This window comes from Trachurus japonicus, chromosome 18 (assembly GCF_045865225.1).
Source record: "Trachurus japonicus isolate A0001 chromosome 18, Traja_1.0".
Classification (NCBI taxonomy): Eukaryota; Metazoa; Chordata; class Actinopteri; order Carangiformes; family Carangidae; genus Trachurus; species Trachurus japonicus.
The window spans coordinates 30081870-30104079 of record NC_140924.1 but is presented as its reverse complement, the minus strand read 5'-3'; the positions used below and the strand labels follow the sequence as shown (position 1 = coordinate 30104079).

Genomic DNA, 22210 nt, shown 5'->3' with positions numbered 1-22210 from the left:
GAGATAATAACAGATCACTACGAGACAAGTTGTTTTCGAGGCAAATGCAGAGACTGCTTGTCGAAAAACTGCCCCCGACGGGAATGCGCATCAGCGGTTTTGTATGAATTAACCTTGAAAACAACTCTGTCTCATAATGTTCTGTTATTATCTCATAGCGTGGTGAATGTGCAGGTCACAACTTGTTTGTTTTGGAGTTGTTGGATTGTGTATTGGATGAGTTTGATGAGGGAAACCAAGAAATTCCATGAGCCTCTGTAGCGTAGCTCTGAGCAGCTCGCGGCTCTGCTCTGCCGTTCTGAAAATAGCTTGCACCGACAAATAAAGGTAACAAATCTACTGCTATGGCTATAAGGATTATGACAATGGGCAAATTTGCCAAAATGTTGAACTATCCCTTTAATTCTACACTCAATGTTTGGCTCCAATATAAATGAACTTACCGGCCCCCAAAAGGTGGTGGCCCATCTGGCACAGGGCAGGAGGTTGCATAACCGGCTATCAAGGGGTCTCCTGCCTGTGCTCAGGCAGTACTGGCTCTCCACCTCTCTGGACCGGCCCTCAGGACCCCTCATGCAGCGGACAGCCCTGGTCTGGGACCCGCCCCCACAAGTGGCTGAGCAGGGAGACCAAGGATCCATTCTCCACCTAATGCCACCACAGAGGAAGAAGTAAACAGTGTCTGAGAAAGCTTTTTTCAGTCACCCTAAAATGATGATCATCTCAGCTGTGAGCAGACTTGGGATCATCTTTACTGTACATAATCTGCATGATCGACACATGCACACATCAGACTTTAGGATGCTACATGGGATGGAGGGAACATCCATGTAGTAGCAGCACCGTACCTGAGGGAACAGCCTTGTCCAAGGCACAGCTCTGCTGTTTGGCTGCTGTTTCTCCTCTCAGAGCAAACTCCCATACTGCTACAACTTCTCCCTTTGCCACCTGAAAGTGCAGCAAAGAAAACACATTGTTGTCATTGTTATGGATACTAACAGAAATCACAACAGGGGAGGATCATACCATGTACCACTGACACTATTCAGTATTTGTTTCTTTTCATTTATCAGGAATCAGGTAGTCAACATCTACTCAACAGATTTCATGTCTTACTGGAGTGATCCTAAATAAGTCAGTGAAAATGCTGAAGAAAATAACAACTCCCGTAAGAGAAATAAATCCACGACTGAGGAAAACAGTTTAGTTGTAATGAAATGACTAGAATGTGTTAAAGCCTGTTAAACATTACCACAAATTACTGGATGTCTCAATATGTTTCCAGTTACAGTCCCTGCAGCTCCAAGCTTCTTCCTCTACCTTATTGACAGGGTCATGGTTGGAACAGGCAGGCGGATTGTCCTTGTTCCAAAATAATGAGCTTCTCACAAACTTGGGAAAGAGCTCTATTTACAGTTCCCCTTTCCCTTCCCATTCTTTAGATTTCAGAGGTACACCCATCAGACACGGCCTTTAAATGACTCTTGAGTTAAAAATATTTTTGAAAAAATGCAGTTTGAATATTTCTCAGCACTTTTAAGTCTCTTTATCCTTTCCATTTAGATTAGGCGAGTGGGGTGCACCCACTTAATCTCCTTTGAAACACTGCCTGGAACCTCTAATTGTTGTCGTATGGGGCTGAAAAGTGCTGGAGCATCAGGAAAGCCGCAGTGGAGGTGCTCTGACGACGCAGCAAGCTTGTGAATTACTGCGCTCGGAGGAGACGAAGGACAGAGCAGCACATAGGTGACCCGGGCTGTGGCACGCTCCAGACATTCCCCATCACTGACTCAGCCAGCAGAAGCTTACTGTATCTGTATTTGTGTCTGTGGTTGTGCCGGGGTGTGCGTGTTTCTCAGTTGAGAAGAATGCTTTCCCAGAATCTCAAAGTCTGAACCACAGAAGAACAACACAAATTACTGTAAACTGGACTACATGACAGTATATTAGGACAAACTCGACTTGACATTGGGGTGAGTACTGACTATATAATTTGTATGTGTAGCTACAAAAACACTTTTCAGCAAACTCACAGTAATGTCTTCATAATCTGCTCGTTATGGAGCCACACCGAAGCTGTATCGCACTTAAGGAAGCTGCCAGGCCACTGCACACAGTCAGACTGGCTGTTTCCTCCTGTTGTCTGTATTAATGCTGAGCCCAGTTAACCACCTCCTGGCTCCAGCTGCATAACTCACACCAGAGTGGTATCAACCTTCTCATCCAACTCTCAGCAAGTGAATAAGCATATTTCCCAAAAGGATGACTTAAATTCAGAACAATATTTAGAGCTACTGTAATATGCCGTATCTAAATATCTGCATTTTTTATTATATTTGCACACCTTTAATGACAACTTCAGCATCATCACTGACTATGAATCGCTTCATGGAGAGAGTAAACTACTTTCTCTTTTTGCCAAACAAGTGCGATGTGGTGGAAAACAACAGTAAATGCTATAGTCCTCCTACAAAAACGAGCCATACGTATTATTAATAAGACTAGTTACTATGAACATACAAATCCATTGTTTATGAAATCCCATGTTATTAAATTTAATGACTTGGTTTATTATAAAATAATGCAAAAAGTTAAAGTTAAAGTTACTCCCTGTCTGTGTACAAAGGTTTTTATATAATTTGCGATGTGTTTGTAAATTTGTTGTACAAAAAGCTAGAAAAGAGACAGATGTTTATCTGTTGTTGGAGTTAAACTATGGAATGACGCTAACCTGGATTTATGAATGTGAAGTTCATTTTCGGTTTTCAAAAAAATGGTATGCAGGGTTTGTTTGTTTTTCCCTGCTGTTTTTATGCAAACATACTCTCAAAGTTGTGTGCTCATGGATTTTACCTGTAATTTGCAGCCAAGATGAAAGAGTTGTAGATCCCAGACGGTTCCTGGCCGTGCAGGTGTACAAACCCTCGTCCGCTTTGCTTGGAGACTGAATCTGAAGTGAACCGCTGGGCAACAGGCCTACTCTGCCAACACAAAGACAAAATAACCACTGAATCTGAGAGTTGTATAAAAAAAACCCCACTCAGCTGTAATTTTGTTGATGTCTTTTGCACAGACAGCCACAATGACGGGCAGTTCTAACCTGCTGTTGAACATCAACTCTTTCCCGTTCTTCGTCCAGGTTAGGGACGGTTCGGGGTTTCCCAGCGCCTCGCACCTCAACTCCAAACTAGCAACCGGTTTCTGCAGCAAAGCCGGCACTCCGACGTGAAGTATCATTTCGGACGACGACGCCGATCCGACCTTCCTGGGCCGCTGGATCATCACCGGGTTCCTGGGCCTGGTGGTGAGGACTTTGGGTTTGTAAAGAAGCGGCCCTTGCGTGGACGCTTCGGCGCTCTCTGGAGGGTGAAGAGTAGAGTCATTGCTTTCACCTTGCGTCATGGTGAGCTCACTGAGCAACTGAGCGATGAGTTGTTCCTCCCGAGCTCCTCCGAGGCCTTCAGAGAGGTTGTGCATGATCTCATCTAGCCTGTGGGTATCAGCAATGAGAACGACCGGGCTGGAAAACTCCACACTTGCTCTCTCATCCTCTAGGGTCGACCTGTTCTTTTCACTGGAGTGTGGTTTACCAGTAATGTCTTTTTCATCTTGGACCGAGCCTTTGAGCAGAAGCAAACGCTCGACGACGCTGTCGTATCGGTTGAGGGAGATGGGCAGCTCCTGAAATCTCTCTCCCGTCGAGGCCACATCTGGCTGCCCGACCTTTTGTTGTCGATCTGTGAGGAGCCACGACTCTGGAACGGAGAGCTTCTGCTTGCTGCCAATAATCTGTAGGACAAAATGTTCTTGTGCTTGGCCTGCGACGCAAGTGTAAATTCCAATATCAGACGCACGAACCTGCTGGATCTTCACATAACCCTGTGGCGTTATGGAGAGGTGTGGGCGGCCCAGCAGAGGCCTCCCTTCCTTCAGCCATCGAATGTGGCCTTTGCGGAAGTGGCGCGTCGGGCAGCGAAGGACAACGGTCGTCCAAGGCAGGAGATAGCCATAGCCGCCCACTAACAACTGTAACTTTTTGCCCTTCCTCCACTGGATATAGACCTTCCTCTGGGCCAGTATGGTGGGTTCAGGCTTGATAGAATCTGGGATGAAATGAACAGAACAGACGAATGGCTTAATATATTTCTTATACTGCGTTTTTAATTTTCCATCAATTTCCACTGACCCAGCTGGGATGTGGGATGTGCTTCTTGCTTTATATTAAATCTTTCTGTCAATCTCAACTCTCTTGGAAATACAAATGAACTTAACAGAGGGGTTTCTTACTCTCACAGAGCCTGAGCGAGCACGACCGGATTCTGGTGGGCCGAGCGGTGAGGGAACAGTTCTTGGGGTCTAAGGTCCAGTATCGCCCATCCCCCCTCTGTTTCCTGCAGATGGCCTGGAGGGTCTGGATGCCATTTCCACAGGTCACAGAACACTGGACAGATAATATTTAAGACACAAACATGATCGATTAGGATTGTACATGATCGATTTTTCTTTTTTTAAATTTGTTCCAGGCAGGGTAATTTCATGATTTTTGCAGATAAACACACCAAAACACAACACTTTCTTATTCCCGGGTTACAATAAAGAAAACAAAACAAATTAAAACATAACAAACAAAGTTTGAATCCAACATTTTTTGCATTAATAAAAAGAGTTTGTGAGTCATGAATTACTTTTGTCATAACTTCTGATTGTTATTTCTTTTAGTATTTTCTTGAATTGGAATATTTGTACAGGTCTTGAGATCATTACATTGAGAATTCCACAAATTGACTCCAACTACAGAGATCCACATCTGTTTTAAAGTTGTTCGTGCAAACTGGAGTTTCAAATGGAATTTCCTCCTGTGTTCTTCATCCTCCGAGCTAAAAACAGTTTTTGTAGGTTTTCTGGTAATATTCTATGTTTTGGTTCATACATTACAGCCAATGTTTCAACTAAATCTTTGAGTTGCAGTATTCCTGATTCCTGATAAACAATCTGTTGAGACAATCTGTTTTATTTGAGGTCTACCTGTGACCAGTCGGTGGTGACCCAGTGAGGTGGGCAGTCTCTCTTCACACAGGGCTGCTGGTTTGCGGGGCTCTTGGAGGGGCAGAAGGTGTCGGGCAGCTCCAGGATGCTGCCATCTGCCAGCCGCTGTTTGCACAGGACCTGCCTCCTCTGAACCCCCGCACCACAGCTCTGGGAGCACTGCAGGGACAAAAAAACACCAACGTTCTAGATGTTTCAGACAAACTGCTGAGGCCTGGCATTTAGAGTTGGTGAACTTCCTTTTACCTGTGCCCACGCGCCGGTGTCCCACATCGGAGGACAGTCGAAGCGGTTGCAGGCTTGGACGGGACTGGGCTTGGGATTTTGACAGTCTTCGTCCCTCAGGACCTCGGTCCTGTTGCTGTCCCGGGAGGGTCGGTGGGTGCAGGCCACGGAGCGGGTCATCAGACCCACCCCACAGGTCGCAGAGCATGAACTCCATTCACCTGTCTCCCACCTGTCAACACAGCAGTTATCACTAAACCATATCACTCTCAATGATTGTTGATCATCTACTAAATCTTAACCCTTACAGATGTTTTTGTTATGTTATTTAACTTCTCTCCTATCATGACTGTTAATTTCAAACAATAAAATTAATTAATTAACCCTTTACAGGCCGGTTTCTGTGATGTACACTCATTTCTATACAAAAACGGTCCAAAAATGAGATATTTTCGAATTAGAGATGGATTTTCTTTTCATGATTACAACTGTCTGAGGTCAGACAATGTTTATGGAAAATATCAGTTTTTATGCATTTTTACTTTTTTTGTAGTGTTAGATTTAAGTAAAAAAAATCCCTTTCGCCCTGTTAAGGACTCATTGATTTTTTACTTAAATCTAACAACAATCTAACCACATAGCATGGTTGTAGCCAAAATGCCGCTCAATAATGTAACAGGCAAGGACTCAAAACATCCTTGCAGGGTCTAAGGGTAAATAATGTACTAAATCACATGTTCTTTAGTTCTTTGGGCAGATATTAAGTTGATTTCTTTAAACCAGTTCAACACTGGGTTATAGTTCCTCTACTGAATCTGACCTGTATTTGCTTGTTAATGATATAGACGGATTAGTTTTAAATTCAAAGACGTGGATCATGACAGACCCTGACTGATGGCCATTCTTCATTCTTTGCGTGTACATCTGTGTAACCTATTCTCCAACATATAAAGGAGTGTAGTCAGAGAGTCGGAGTACTTGAAGTTTTTTTTCCAATCCCAAGAGAGGACACATTTGCAGTCTTATGAATGTGTAAGTTCATGAAAGTGAAATTCATGAAAGTGAACACGAGTGAAAACAAAAAGAGTGATTCATAGGGCTGAGTCCTGATACATTAAGGCTCAGAGATATTTGAGATTTCCCTCTGGCGTTTACTTCTTCACCCACATTTTCCCAAATACCTACATGGACCAATATTCATGCTGTTGTCGGACACAGTTTCAGACCCGGTGATCAATCCAGCATCAGAGATACCTTGGCATTTTTATTCTAATCTTGAAACTAAAGTGGCATGTGTCTGCTTAGTCGCTACGACTTTAAAGACACCTAATGGTTTTGGCTTTGACCAAGATGGCAGCGATTTTTAACTTGACAGATTAGGTGATATTTCAAATCTATTCGTATTTACTCAGGGGTCCAGGGACTGAGGAGAATTGGGAATGAAGCTTGTTTCTGGAGCAGTGCTATACCCAAAGCCAAATCTTATGGCTGCTTCCCCTCAGAGGGAACAGTATCCAAAGAGTGTAGCTTAATATGGGAGGGTGAGGAGGCCTCAGGGAGGTAGTAAAGGGCCAAAGGAAATACGTCCAATACAGCGTTTGTTGTGCCTGAAAACAAGACTCAAGGCCTGGAAAAACAGTCAAGGGCAGGCTGCAAGCCTCTGAGTTTTCAGACCGGAGTGTGAGTGGTGGGATACCGACACTGCACACGGTGTTAACTTGAAACGTGTGGCCTACCGCGAAATCCACTCACCGTTTAGCCACGGCTCACATATTTTAAACAACATGGTATTATGCTGTTTAATTCTGATGAATCCTGTGTGCTTGTTTTACAAAAAAAAAAGCAGTTAACATTTACAATTCCACCTCTGGAATTCAACACTGCTCATCCGCTGTTTTCCCGGACTGACGTCCACCGGATGATGGGTGGATGAACTGAAGAGAGCACAAAACTAGGACTAAAATTTCTTTTGAAGAACATGTTACTTACTGTAGCACATCTTCGTTGCATTTCTTTTAACTTTTAGTTTCTTTCAACTTTTAATTTAGTATGAATGCTCAGAGGTTTCCAGTTTCCAGGGATGATTCACAATCGTTTTAGTGAAATCCTCACTTATCAAGTTAATAACTTCATACCACAGGAAACTTTCTCCACTTTTATCAGCCACAAGGTTTCTCCAAAGCTTCTGACCAGATCCATGAATTTCCATCACATGCATAAAAGAACTAATTGCTTATCCATTGAATTTTCATGATCACTCATGACTCCTGGATGAATCTGTATGTTTTCAGTGGCTGTCGGACATTTCTCCAACTGCAAATTTTGTTTTTATGCAAGTAATTTAATGACATTCAGTAAATGTATTCATCATTTCAGCTTCCCAGTCCTATCAACTTAAGACAAACTTGATATTTTTTATCCTCCTCACTAATGCGCACAATTTGTCATTATGACATGTAGTTGTACTGTTAGTATAAAAGGGCCAAGTGGAGGTGTTGTTGTGTTAGGCCTCCACCATGTTCACTCAACAGCCCAAAAGATAATCCTGAAAAGTTCTTCCAAGGACAGTTTGACATCTGAGCTGAGCTGGTATCACCGCCACCGACATCTGATCTGCACTGTGTCTGATTGTGACCAGGCTCCACACGCCGTCTCTCTGCCTTCATTTCCTGCCCTCAGTGATACGGCCATCCATCTCTGTCCTCCTGCCTCCGTATCTCTTGAACAGAAGTGGCCTAAATGGCGATTTAATTGGTCTAAGTGGTTTAAGCTGAGATGGATAATGAGGCGGATTAGAAGGATTTAAAAATCTTTTTGTACACAAGCAGTTTTTAGGAGAGATTCATTGATTCAGCTGGAGTGATGTGTGTTTTTTGATCCGAGTCTGAGAGCTAAGTGGTTTCAGGTGCAGGACCCAGGGTGCATCAGGGCTCTAGAAAATGGTGCACGAATGTCCCGACCTCTTAGAATTGCATATTTTGCTGGGTTGCAGTCTTAGCAAACCCACAGAGTGCACAGCCAGATTTTCGTCCTGCTTTTAATTAATATTTGCTCCGTGGATGCAGCCAAACCCCTTTTTTCCGAAAACACATTTCCTCTTCGTTTTTTTTATGGCATCCATCAATCAAGTCTATTTTATTGTTCATGCGTAAACAATTTAAACAAATGATGTGGAGGTCTGATTTGTGTGTGGTTTTATTTTGCCGTACCTGGGTGGGCAGGGCTGAGTCTTGCAGTCCTGGAGGAGCTGCGGGGGTCGACGGGAGCTCACACACAGGCTCTGGTCTGCTGCCTCCCTGGTCTGCTTGTTCAGGCAGATCACCACAGCCTCCTGCACACCTGGGATTCAACAGCAGCAAAGTGGAAAGAGGGGATGAACAAAGAGCCACCAGCACTGACGTAGTGTTCATTACATACATGCTTGCCGTCTCCTTTTCTTCTTAGGAGGATGCAAACACACACTGTTCTTGTTAGGCATCCCTTATTCACATATTATCACATTCACACACATATGGAGCATAGAAAATTGCAAGCAGACACTACACTGAAGCATCCCAGACATTAGATTCCTCAATAACAGCAAGCAGTGGCTGTATCTGATGGGAGAACAGAGTACAGATCAGAGCAATGTGGCAACTGCCTAAACCTGTGGATAAACTTTAAAGGGATAGTTCAACATTTTGGCAAATTGGCCCATTGCCATAATCTCTATAGTTTTAGGAATAGGTTTGTTACCTTTAATTCTCGGTGCAAGCTATTCTTAGAAAGGCGGAGCAGAGCCGCGAGCTGCTCAGAGCTACGCTACGGAGGCTAATGGGATTTCTTGGTTTCCCTCATCAAACTCATCAAATACACAATCCAACAACTCCAAAATGCTCTCGTGGACAAGTTTCGACCTTCACATTCACCACGCTATGAAATAATAACAGAACGTTACCAGACAGAGTTGTTTTCAAGGTAAATTCATGCAAAACCACTGACCGTTGGTGGCAGTTTTTCGACAAGCAGTCTCTGCATTGAAAACAACTGCAGGTCACAACTTGTCCACCAGAGCGTTTTGGAGTTGTTGCATTGTGTATTTGATGAGTTTGATGAGAGAAACCAAGAAATCCCATGAGCCTCCATAGCGTAGCTCTGAGCAGCTCACGACTCTGCTCCGCCGTTCTAAAAATAGCTTGCACCGACAATTAATGGTAATGAACCTACTGCTATGACTATAGGGATTATGGCAATGGGCCAATTTGCCAAAATGTTGAACTATCCCTTTAAGGGTGTGATGTCAGTTCATGTTAAAAGCAACGAAATATAAATCTTGGAGTCTGCTTCCAATGTTGGGGACAATAACAGTGAGGCAAGGCACTTCAAACGCCACAGTGGTGTGATGGTCCACAGGAGCGCAGCCCTCAGGGTGTGTGTGTATGTATGTGTGTGTGACACCCGATACCAGTCTGTAATCATCCCTGCATGGGGAGTTTGTTGGGTTTGGGCGAGCGCACATACACACAGACGACGACAACGACGAAAGACCTACGCCCATGTGCAGAAATTAAGTTACACATGCTCACTCAGAGCAGACATTAACACCCCGACGCAGATCGCAGGCGTACATGTTTGGATGTGGAGGTGGGGAGATTAAAGTGGACCTCAATGAATGTTGGCAGGATGTTTAGGAAAGCTGTCTCTGTCTGCCGCCGCGCTCGCTTCTGCTGCGAGAGCCGCTGACGTATGACCTTTAGGGCTAAATGGATGGTATTCCATCTATTATCATCCAACATCATATAACCTACTTCAAAGCCCGTAACGGCTTTAGTCATCCGCTGACATAACATCATCGGTTACTGCAGTGACTTTTCTCATTCTTCTTAAATATAGAAACTGGGACAAACTCAATAACGGTGATGGAGGGAGGTCCGCTCTCAGGATTTAGGCCACATTCAAACTGAGGAATATTCATTTGTGGGTTAAATGGAGGATTGTGTGGGATAATGTGTGCTGAAATGCAACAAAATAAGCATTACCATAAGAAGCTGAAACACTATGCTTTGGTTTAAGTATTAATACCTGCAAAACTAATGAGATTCCCCTTCGCTCTGCTGCTTAGTAAATGTTAGCATGTTGATATGCTAAGGCAAGGGTGTCAAACTCATTTTTAGTTTAGGGGTCACAAACAGCGCAATCTGCTCTCAAGTGGGCCGGACCAGTGAAATAATAGCATGATAACCTTTAAATAAAAAGAACTTTGAATTTTTCCCTTTGTTTTATCACACTATTAAAGGGATAGTTCAACATTTTGGCAAATTGGCCCATTGCCATAATGTTATTGTATTATCTCATAGCGTGGTGAATATGCAGGTCACAACTTGTCCACCAGAGCGTTTTTGAAATAAAAAAATAATAATAATAATAATAATAAAAAAAAAAAATAAAAAAAAAAATAGTTTGTACTGACAATTACAGGTAACGAACCTACTTCTAGGACTATAGGGACCCCAGGAAGACTAGCCTAGCGTTTGTGCATCGGCTAATGGGGATCCTCAATAAACAATAGGGATTATGGCAATGGGCCAATTTGCCAAAAATGATGAACTATCCCTTTAAGATGTTTTCAGCAAATAACCATTGCTTTGCCGGCACTCCCATTGCTGCAAATTCATCCTGAGGGCCGGATTGGACCCTCTGCCGGGCCAGTTTTGGCCCATGGGCCGCACGTTTGACACCTCTGTGCTAAGGTATATCAGTACTAGATGGAAGCAGGGACTCATACCTCCGCCACAACTCTCCGAACACTCGGTAAACCCTTCATATTCCCAGTCGTGCAGCTCCTCTCTTTCAGGTGTCTCGCTCTCCTCCTCCTCCTCTTCCTCTTCCTCTCCCTCCGTTTTGCTTCCTTCTCCCTGGCCCAACACCCCGGAGCACGGGGTGCGGTAGCAGGGCTGCCTCGTCGCCGGTTTGACCCCCTCGCACTCGTCGTCGGGCAGGTCGGCGACGGTCTGGGAGAAGGACAGCAGCACCTGGCACTTGACGGTCCGTTGCTGGGTTCCGGCGCCGCAGGTCCTGCTGCAGGGCTGCCAGGGACCGGGGATGAAGCTGGAGCGGAGAGATCCATCACAGACCAACATATTAAAATAAACAGCATACAGTTCATTCAGGAAGTATCCATCACGTACCTATACAAACAAGCTTAGGAATGTAGATCCCATCTGATTTGATAAAGACTGCAGTGTTAGAAAGCAGTTTTGATAGCAAGGCCTTTAGCGTTCCACCTGTGTATAGACTTCAGGCATCTGCAGTTAAATAAACTCACTCAGGACTTTGTATTTATCCCGCTGTAGTTAATTGAACAGCTGTGAAGACTTAGGATCAGCCATTCACGGATAAAACGGCTTTCATGCACATCCTTCCTCATCTCAAAGAATAGATCAGAGAGGGAAATACTTGTAGATCGCTGGTGTTCATGAACGCCCCAAGGCCTGTCAGGGAACTGTCACCCCTTCAATAGCTTTCACAGAGAATAATAACACGTGAGACAGAAAGACATCTCAATCCCACTTGATCTTCAGATACAATTGATGCTCTCAATGGAAATCGAACTGTCTGGGGATCGCACATGAAAAACCAAAGGCCAAAATTAAAAGCTCTGTTATTGGAAGGATCAAGGAGGGGAAATCTACATCATGCTGTTTTCCAAAAATCTTCCATTGATGTTTAGAGCTGGTGTTTGAGGAGATCTTCGAAGCTGTTTGATGTCAGTCTTGTCTTCATTAACCGATGCAGCAGTGGAGGAATTCTCAAATTCAAATATGGAAATGTGAAGACAGAACAGGGTTTGTGTATGATTATGTGTTGCTATTTGTGTGTTGTGACTCATGAAAAGCTGACATTGGGGGCTGAAGGCTGTAGAACACATTGGAGGACGGAGGCTTCACCCGATTCATTAGATGTTATTTGTTCCTTTGTACACAGGTCTGCATTTTATGATCTTCACTTGTTCTCATTACACCCTGTTACGCATCTGATCATAACTACAGGGTGTTAAATGGCAGACCTGATGTTTGCGCCGTCTAGCAGCTGTCCTGCTCAGGGCTGAGCTCACCATTTTTGCCTTTTCTCAGCTGGGAAAGTTTATGATCTTCAAAAACATCACAACATGTGCAAACACAGTGGTTCGAGCTCAAAAACCACGAGCTGAGTGGACCAGGACCGCTGGATCAAACGCTTTCACTGACAAAATCAGTCTTAGCTGAACTGGCCTGAAACATCATGACATCCACAGAAATAAAGATGATTACTCAGTGACTGATAGATGACTGTTGAGCAACAATCTTGTAAACAATGGCTGTATCGGCCTAATTTTGTATGAAACTAAATCAGATCTGTCCAAACAATATGAAATGAATATGAATATGCACATGTGAATGGTTATACTACTGCTAACTTAGAGCAGATGGTCCGTGACCCCTAGGGGGGCCACAGAGGTAGGCTACTGCAGGGGGATCATCAAATCTTTGGTTTATTGGACAATGTAAAAAAATATTTTTTCGTTTCCACATTAGAAGAGCTTGTACACATGATTATTATGCAATTGAAAGACATTGTTGATATTGATATCGGTATCAGTTAAAGGGACATTGTGTAACTTCTCCTGTTATCTATTCCCGAAAATCGATTATTTCATTCAAAAGTCTGTTTTTCATTAATCAGTAATCCCCCCCATCAACAAAGTGAAGTGTTCCTTTAAGCTCTGAATTTGCCGTTCATATCATTCATATCTACATGGAGCGGGTAAGCTCGGTGCTGGCTGCCATGTGGTGTCTCCATGTTTTTACGTTCAGTGGCAGCGTGACGGTAGGAAACCACGGAAACTCAGCGGAGACACCGGAGCTGTCGGCTCAGGTCGAGGTGGCGTCTGTGAAAAGTCACCGTGGTAACGCAGTGAGGAGGAATGGAGCGTTACACTGATGCTGCATTCACCTGCAGTCGGACAGACGGCCGTCGGTAACAAACCAGATGTCATTTTAGTCACAGAAGTCCAGAGAAAGCCGGTAAAACGTGGGTCAGGTAAACAATACAACATCACCATGACAACATATTGTCACGTGTATTGTTTTGCCTCGTGCTAACAGACCACTTGTTTACATAGAGGCTTGTTTATGCCGTTACGTGCAGCAGCTGTCGTCCGTCTGCTGTCTGCCCAATTTCACGTGAATGCAGCATGAAAAATACGATGAACTTGCTTGCGATTTACAATGGGAGTAACTCCTACACAATGTACCTTAACAAGGTCTGTTTCTAAATGGCAGTGGCACGGCCATGAATATATGAACCTGTGTATTATTTCAATACTTAGTACTATTGAATGCACAATAACAAGGTATGTTTATACATCGCACTAGGCCCAGGGTAATATAACACACAATTTTATACAATATACTGTATATATACAGTAGTAGGGGGCCTGATAAACATTGAAGACCCCTGACTATGAATCTCTTTTAGCTGATCTGAACAAAGCCTTGGGAGTATGAACAATGCATCATTTCCACTTTTACATAATCTACAATAACCTGCCATTGTAGCTCACTTTAATGTTTTAGTCTTTAATCTAATGGTTTTGATATGGTGTCAACTGTAAAAGTAAAAGTTTTATTTTAGCTCATTTGTAATATTCTCATCCCATTTAAATACAATAAATAAATGAGTAAGGGAAGTCAGTGATTCCAGCCATTGACAGCCATATATATACACCAGAGCCCAGATGTTCCTGTGAGTGACCGTACAGATCACATTTGCTCTCAGTGTGTATGTGTATCGCGAAGGCACCGCTAACATGGCAGCGTGCAGCGGCGCGCAGCATTCCTCCTTGCTTGAGTAGTGTGACCACAACACAAGCACTCCCTGCTGCTTTATAAGATGCCTCAATAAAGAGCTCATAATTACAGCAAACCTGGCTCTTTATGAGCGCTCAAGGACTCATTGTGTTTTGGACAAACAAATGAATCACCGGCAGTTCGACCTTGGAACGGGAACAACAAAAGTCAACAAGCGAACCCGCAGAAATGTTTATCTTCATGCGTAGTTAAAATACATCTGTCAGTTCAAAAACAATCCTGATTTCATTCGCGGAGGGGAAACAGCACAGTTTTGTAATATCCGCCAAAGCTCCATTATAATCATATCAATTAAATTTCCATCAATGGAAATATTTTATTTACTCGTGGTTGTGGTGGGATTAAAAAAAAGAAAAACTTTTGGCCAAGTTATGGGACATATATGGGTTTAATTTTTCAAGCAGTTGCACAGTGGTGGTTGGGGGCAGTAAGGCCTGGCAGTGGAGGTGCAATAAGTCTAACACAGGAATTTCCTCCTCCTTCCTCTCACATCCGTAACCTGGCCCCATATGGTAGGCAGATATTGTTGTTGGCTTATGAATGACTGCATATTATACACACATATTTATGTGCTTTTGGGGGAAAGACATGCTTTTTTTTTTCTTTTCGCATTAGAGCAAAATCATATGTTTTGGCGTTTCCCTCTCTTTCTCTCTTTCTCTCTTTCTCTCCCCCCATCTTGTGCTCCAAAGATAAGTCAAAGCAACAGATGTTTTGAACTGGCTAACATGGTCGCTAATACAAGTCATGCAAGACACTGGGTAGAGTCCAAGCGTTGTCCATCTTCAGAGGACAGCCTTTATTAGTCAGTTGATATGTGGGACAAGAACATCTGGAACATCTGAGCCCTTGCTGAGGTAATGCTGGTAGCTGGTGACTGAACAGCTCATTTCCCAAAATATGTTTTTTTCTCTCTCACATTCAGCTCCCCTGTTACCTGGAATAACCTAATCCAGCAAAACTACCTGACAACGCACATGTTCACTGAATCATCAGAGCACTGGAGGCCTAGTATATTAACCAGGGGTGAATTCATCTTTTCGAGACTAAACCGGTCGTGTCGCAGGTGTGAACGTCGCTAAAACTGGTGTCGTAAAAAAATCAGAGCCGCAGCTGTACATTCTGACACCGGGTTGACGAAAATGGCAGCTGATGTGAACACAACCACGATTCAGTGGCGGTTTTCTTGGCAGCACTGCGTCCTGTCGACTTCAATTTCACCTCCAGGTAAATCTTGAGCCCTGGACTGTGAAAACTGTTGTTAAAACTCTGTATCTGGGACCTGACTTCTACTCCTTTACCCCTGCAGAGTGACAGTAATCCTTTAAAAGGGGGAAATGACTGCTGTAAAAATTTTCCTGATTTTTCTGGGTTGTGCACCTCAGGAGCCTTGCATAGCTTTAGCAGTGCAATACTCACCTCTGACTGTATAAACCGAGGTTCCAAACAGGTTATGTAAAGTGAGTGACAAGTATGGTAGGATTCAGAGAAAATGGGGAGCCATATAAATACAAAGACTTATATAGTGGCATGCAAACGTTTGGTCAGAATTTCTGTCAATGTAAACAGTTAAGCAATTGTGAAAATTAAATGATCTCCAAAAGGTATAAAGTTAAACATGAAAGGTTCTTTTGCAATATTTTAAGCAATATCAGTGTATTCTTTTTGTTTTCTACAATTTTAGAGTGAAAAGGGGAAACAAAGTAGCCTGCAAGGGAATGGTAAATCCAGGAGACTTGAGCTCTCAAATAACTTTGACTAAGCCTTCAGACAAGTTATTTAGTATTTACACGCTGTGATAGATTCCAAAGGAAAACAGAAAAGGTTTGTGCCCCCTGCATAGTAAGTACCTAGTAGCCCCCCTAGGTACTAACAATGCAAGGGGCCCAAACCTTTTCTGTCATTTTGAAAATGTAAAAGATGAAAAAAACAAAAAACAAACATACATTGTTTAAAATGTAAAGGCTAATGTGTCATGTGTAACTTTACACCTTTTGGTGATCATTTCATCTTCCATGTGCTTTACTGTTCACATTAACAGAAGGTTTGGTGACACTTTATAATTAGTACACACTATTAATCATTAGTTAACCATTAATAAAGACTGAATTCTTCATTTATTCAATATGAATACTCATTAGTATGTAGTTTATAAATACAGTGAGTGCTTAACCCTAACCCTATGAGTAAAACATTTTTAACTGTGTTTATAAACTACATACTAATAATGAGTATTAAAGTGCTATACATGAATTCAGTATTTAATGCTTAACTAATGCTTAATAGTGTGTATGAATGAATGATTTTTTTTTTTTTCGTGTCACGCCACCACTGTGGCCCATCCCATATGGGATTACTTATTATAAAGTGTTACCGAAAGTTTGACCAGGGGTGCCCAAACTTTTGCATGCCACTGCAGTTCCTATAGACCTATAGTAGAGTTGAAACCAGTGTGATCTTCACAGCATCCCATCCCTTTGTCTACGTGGCATATCATTATGGTACTTACGTTGGCTCCTCAGTCACTGTGATCTCCTCCTCCAGCTCTATGGCCTGCTTATGCCACACAGGCTTTGCCTCCACTGGGAGTGTATCTACAACAAACAACCAAGAGAAGACAAAGCTTTAACATCACACACTTGTTATTTCACTTATCAGTAGAAATTTTGGGGTTAAAAAGTGACACACAAAAAAAGCAGCTGACCAATGGACTTGTAGCAGGGCACGGTGACCAGACACTCCTCCTTGATGTGGGGCTTGGTGGTGGGGTTGCAGCCTCCAGCGTGGAGTCCCCTGTGGTCGATGCATAACACCACCCTGTAGCGCAGACCCTGACCACAGGTCACCGTGCACTGGCGACGACAGCAGATAGAATCTATTAAGAACTGATCAACTGATAAGTATTGAGCCCTGTTCCCATGGCCGGCTCTCTGCCTGTGTTCAACAGAAAGCCTTTCGCTTATGACTTAAAGGGGTTAAAGAAAGAGACCTTCCAAAGCTCACTGCTCAGGGGTGAACTTGGTCTCTCCTCTGCCAAAACAAGCATTTAAAGGCAAAGGAAGAATGTGCAAGGTAAACAGCATCCCAGGATTTTAGGAGGCTACAAATCTGACTCCCAGGGCCTCTACTTGCGCCTGTGTGAGTGGTGAGGTTGAAAAATCCCCATGAGGAAGTCATACGGAGCACTGACTGACTGCAACTCTGTCAAATAAATACGCTAACCAGGACGGTCAGAATGATCCACGTGCAACGGCCTGGACGTGAATAAGCACACACAGTGAGTTAAAGAACTCCATGTGTGCTGCTGACTTTAAGGTTCTTATTAAAGCTTTGTATGTTTTGGACGGTGCGTTCAAAGGCGAGGGGCGGTGTGGGACGCTCGGAGTGGGGTTAGCAAGCGCTCCTCTTAATCACACAGCGAGGTTGTGTTTAAGCTCCAAGCAGTTGCAGGAGTCGCCCTCACACTGAGGACGCTGCTTGACGTCTCAGAGGTGACAGAATTACAGCTCAGAACGTGGAGTGAATATATTTTTGTTTCCCCCTGTGAGAAAATTAATCATTTTTTTTATTTCTCTTAACCTCAAAGGTTAATTAAGACCCACCGCAGGGAGCTGCAGACGACCAGGACAAATGAAGTATTCGCTAATATTTGACTTGCCCGGTGCTAACAGCTGCAGAACACAAAGAAACATCTCTTAAAAAAAAAACAATAAAATGAGCTAAATCTATTCAGACAGAGTCACAAAGAGCACCTACGGGTGACCACTCCTGTGCCAGCCAGGTGGGGCAGTCGAAGGTGTTGCAGGGCTGCAGGATGGCCGTCTTAGGGGAGTAGAGACACTTCCATTCATCGGTGGGAGTGATGGTTCCCTGCATGTCTTCCTCCACGCAGGACACCGAGCGACTCTGGATGCCTCCGCCGCAGGAAGTAGAGCATGCGGTCCAGGGGCTGCTCTCCCATCTGTTATTGTAAAACTTAGACTTAGAGACACTTTATTGATCCCAAAGGAAATTCAAGTATCCAGTAGCGCAGACATTCATATAATACAAGGGCATAGAAGAGCAATATACTGTTAAATCTACACTATAACATCCTTATGAAATTATGTATATACATATGTTATGAATAAAATGCTAAAATAGAATAAATAGAGAGAAAAAATAAAAAACTGTAAACTTAGATATGCATAATGTATAACTATAAAACTGTGCAAAGGATGAAAGAACTGCCTACTTACCGGGGCAGAGGGTGGTAGAGGTCATATGGCATAATCTGCTTGTAGCCATCACTAAAAGGTCAAACCAATCAAGGAAAGCAGAGTTCAGAAGATTCAATCTGCTGCTGACTCATCATAAACTTGGATGAATGTACAGGAAAACTCAAATATCATTAGAGGTCTGGTCTCTAACCTGGCCAGACAAGGCTCCATGTTGCACTCCTGCAGTTTGGGTTTAGGTTTGACGTTCTCTGGGTAATAATGGCAATACTGATCCACAACCACCCGGCCGCTGCGCATGTCAAAGCACTCTGCTGAGGTCAGCTGGTAACCTGCGGACGAGGCATCGTCAGATATCGCACCCCCCTCAACAAAGCAACAGAAACTGATACTCGGGGAAACGTTTACTGGAGTCTTAGATCAAAGAGTCAAAGCTTTTATCTGTCAAAACCTGTCAGCATCACAGTTATTAATCACTTGGCAAATGATTGAATTGCCAATAACATTATTAGCCAAGTGCACTGTTGTAATGCCAGCAGCACCACTGCTCTCCTACCTCCACCACATGTCACAGAGCAGGGGAAGAAGTCGGTCTCTCTCCAGCGGTGGATGATGGGCTGGTAGTAGATGTACTGGATCACGCTGTCTACTCCGCTGGCAAACAGCACCTGCAGAAACAGTGTTTAGGGAACGACTGTCAAAATATTCCTAGATGATCTGTATAGAAAGTAAATAGAGCTGCAATCATTTGCTGTTTCTGCTGTCAAGTTATTTTTCTTCTCCTATGCAAAGCAAAAAGAACTATTCTTCAGATAGTGTACAGTGCAGCACATGGCTGGAAAATGCTAGAATCCATTTAGTAATGTTTTTTTTCCACATGCAGACAATGGAGTAATTTGAGGAACTTGAAATGTCAGTTTCTCCCCTAAAAGTCCAACACAGCTCCGGACAGGATCTGTCACAGACACACAATTTCTTCAGACATTGGTTTTTCTGGTTCTTTTGTGGAGGAGATTTTGTAAAGTTTCAAATTTAAGCAAACATCCTATTGTGGAAATGCCCCCAAACAGATTATACCTATTAGATGCATAAATCAAACTCCACTCTGACTCATTCACATCCATGTGTTCAGAGGAGAAAGACTTTCTGGAAACTTTTGTTGTAATATAATTTTCCATTTGCCCAATCTTCCAGCGCTGCGATATGAGTTGGCCGTCTGCCTCCTAACAGATTAGAAAATTACGCATTTATAGCTTCTCAGATTTCTGTCTCCTCACTTCCTATTTATTGTCCGATCCTGACTCATGTTTATGAGGGTGGAAGTTTTTACAGGCATTTCCTTGGTCTGAGGCTTGTATAATTTTTAATGTCCAACCTCTGGCCCTCGTCTGAGAATGTGTGTGAATACAATACAGAAAACGATGTTGTAGCCACTGTGTCATTGCATCGTAAAAAAAAAAAAGAAAGAAAAGAAATTAAAAAAAAACACTGTTCCACTACTGAATTTCTGATAGTATTGTTATCACTGTATGACACAGTACTTCAGAAATATACTGACTGCCACAGAGAAGGCACTACAGCAAAAAAAAAAAAAAGTCATTTGCATTTAATATCTAATTGGCTCACACATGCTCTGATATCTTTAAATCTAAACATCCGAAATCAAATCTGCTCTGGACTCTAAATGACTCGCAGGAGTTCACCAGGAGTTCATGGAAACAAGAACTTATCAGAGTGCACTTTGGCTGCAGCGCACCGTTTTCTGAGCTCCACACTGACAAAAACTACAGTTCTGAGTTGAGCTGCGGAACAGAAAAAACAAAAGCATCCCTGTGATGTGAGATGTTCAGAAGACCGAGGCTGAAGGCTGATGGTTTGACTTCAATAATAAGAAAAGAAAAGAAAGTTTAAAGAAGATGCTCAACCCAACCAGCAATAACTGACTTTTATTGGCCACTTGGGGGCAGACACTGATATGATAAACCTGCAGTTATGAGCAATATTTACAGCGATTTGCTCCAGTACTCCGTCTAGTTGAGCCTCGGTCTGGCTCCACCTACTCCTGAGAGACACATCTGCCTCCATAGCTGCTAAATGCTCCACTGTTTCACTCGGGGCAGGTAGTGCACTGGGAGTTCCTCTGAACACAGCTGATCTGAGCGCTGATAGTGAATCAAAACTGAAAAGCTGAGGGCTGTAAAAACCAAAACAAACAGCTGAGGGACACTGACTTATTGTATAGTTTTCAGCAAAGGGACCTGAGGAGGGAGGTGAGGTGATAATCATAATGCTTAACATGTAATCGTAAACAATGATTAGTGCAACCTTCAAGCTCTTACTTTGACAGTGAAGTCTGCTCCGAGTGGGCCGGTGATTCTCAGGATCTCCTTGTCAGAAAGTTTCTGGTAATCCAAGGTGGTGTTTTCCAGGTGGTACTGGCCTGTTGTATCTAAGAGCAGTTCACCTTTCAACCCCTGTAGAGTCTTACTCTCCACATCTGAAGAGGAAACACAGTAGACAACTAGAGCAATGGATGGACACATTGAGATCAGATGGTAGAGTTAAAGCGATAGTTCACCCAAGACTGAAATTTCACCCATTATCTACTCACCCTCATGTGGACTAAGGGCTGGGAGAAGTTTCAGAGTCCTCCGTGGCTTCTCTGAGTTACAGGGGGTCTCGGCGTAGCAGTGCATGTCCATATAACGGTTGCAAATGGATACCAACTGTCTTCGTAACAAAAAGACACACCAAAAAACATCCAAATACCTCCATGCTGCTCGTATGTAATGTCCGTCTTGTATTGAAGCCCAGAAATGCGAAATTGTCCCGAAAAAAATTAAAGAAGTCTATATTTCAAGCTTGTTTTGTAGCAGAAGCTTCTCAAAGCTCCTCTTCCCGGTTTGTCATATCTGGACGAACTGGGAAGAGAACAGACCCTGGTTCGTCCAAATATGACGAACCGGGAAGAGGAGCTTGCACTGTTACGTCGAGACCCCCTGTAACTCAGAGAAGCCATAGAGGACTCTGAAACTTCTCCCAGCCCTTAGTCCACATGAGGGTGAGTAGATAATGAGTGCAATTTCAATTTTGGGTGAACTATCCCTTTAAGTATGTCCACCATTTCACCAGTTCAGTTCCTCTTTGATTTCTCACAATCATTTCCCACCTTCTTTTTCACCATTAACGTGTAATGTGACCGAATAAATCAGAGGAAGTGATTCAAATATCAAGAAAAGGATGAATTTCATCCTAGTGGTGCTGAGAGGCAAAGAGACCAAGTTTGGCACTGGCATGTTAGGTCTGCAGGCAAGCCAGCACCGCAGTGAGCTTTTCCACCGTTGGACCTCACTTCAACCTTGGCCTAACCGGGTCTTGTGCGAATCCAGCAAACACATTCAAACAAAAACAACGGGGGGAAGCACAGGAACAAGCAGGAACCAGCAGCCGTCATCATCTGCCGACAGATGGTTACAATTTAAGTGCCCTTGGCCAAAAAAAGAAGTGAGGGAAATATTTAATGAAAAAATCTGCCCATTCAGAAAAAGAAGAGCTTTCAGCCTGGCTCAGGAAGTGATGTGTAAAATAACCGTGGAGCAAAAGATAGGTACGGAGATGGAACATTTGTTATCGATTTGATTCAGTGGGGAGTTCTGGTGCCAGTACTTTGACATCAGTGATATTTGCTGGAAGCTTTGTGTCTCCTCAGAGCCAGAGCGGAGGGGGGAAATAAATATCTCTTCTGGTTATTCTTCCCTGAGCCACGTTTAAAAACAGCCTTTATGAGAAAATGTAATATATTTGGCTATTATCAGGAATAAAAGGTTAATCATG

At 43.2% G+C, this 22210-nt stretch overlaps 1 protein-coding gene across 4 annotated transcripts in view; it reads right to left on the bottom strand.

The window, feature by feature from the left end:
* Nucleotides 1-22210, bottom strand: part of adamtsl3 (ADAMTS-like 3) — a 108757-nt gene that overhangs the window by 3243 nt on the left and 83304 nt on the right. For all 4 annotated transcript variants that reach the window (XR_015038199.1, XM_085806238.1, XM_085806239.1 and 1 more), the window contains 16 exons: nt 20716-20873; nt 18933-19044; nt 18570-18708; nt 18398-18448; nt 17916-18120; nt 16864-17011; nt 16669-16753; nt 11036-11358; nt 8481-8610; nt 5293-5503; nt 5026-5205; nt 4288-4441; nt 3101-4103; nt 2854-2981; nt 849-948; nt 444-648 (listed from right to left, as the gene is read on the bottom strand). Coding sequence is in view for 3 of the 4 variants with exons in the window: in XM_085806238.1 (XP_085662364.1) it covers nt 444-648; nt 849-948; nt 2854-2981; nt 3101-4103; nt 4288-4441; nt 5026-5205; nt 5293-5503; nt 8481-8610; nt 11036-11358; nt 16669-16753; nt 16864-17011; nt 17916-18120; nt 18398-18448; nt 18570-18708; nt 18933-19044; nt 20716-20873 (3332 nt within the window). In the remaining variant the exon portion in view is untranslated. The remainder of the gene's footprint in view (nt 1-443; nt 649-848; nt 949-2853; nt 2982-3100; nt 4104-4287; nt 4442-5025; nt 5206-5292; nt 5504-8480; nt 8611-11035; nt 11359-16668; nt 16754-16863; nt 17012-17915; nt 18121-18397; nt 18449-18569; nt 18709-18932; nt 19045-20715; nt 20874-22210) is intronic.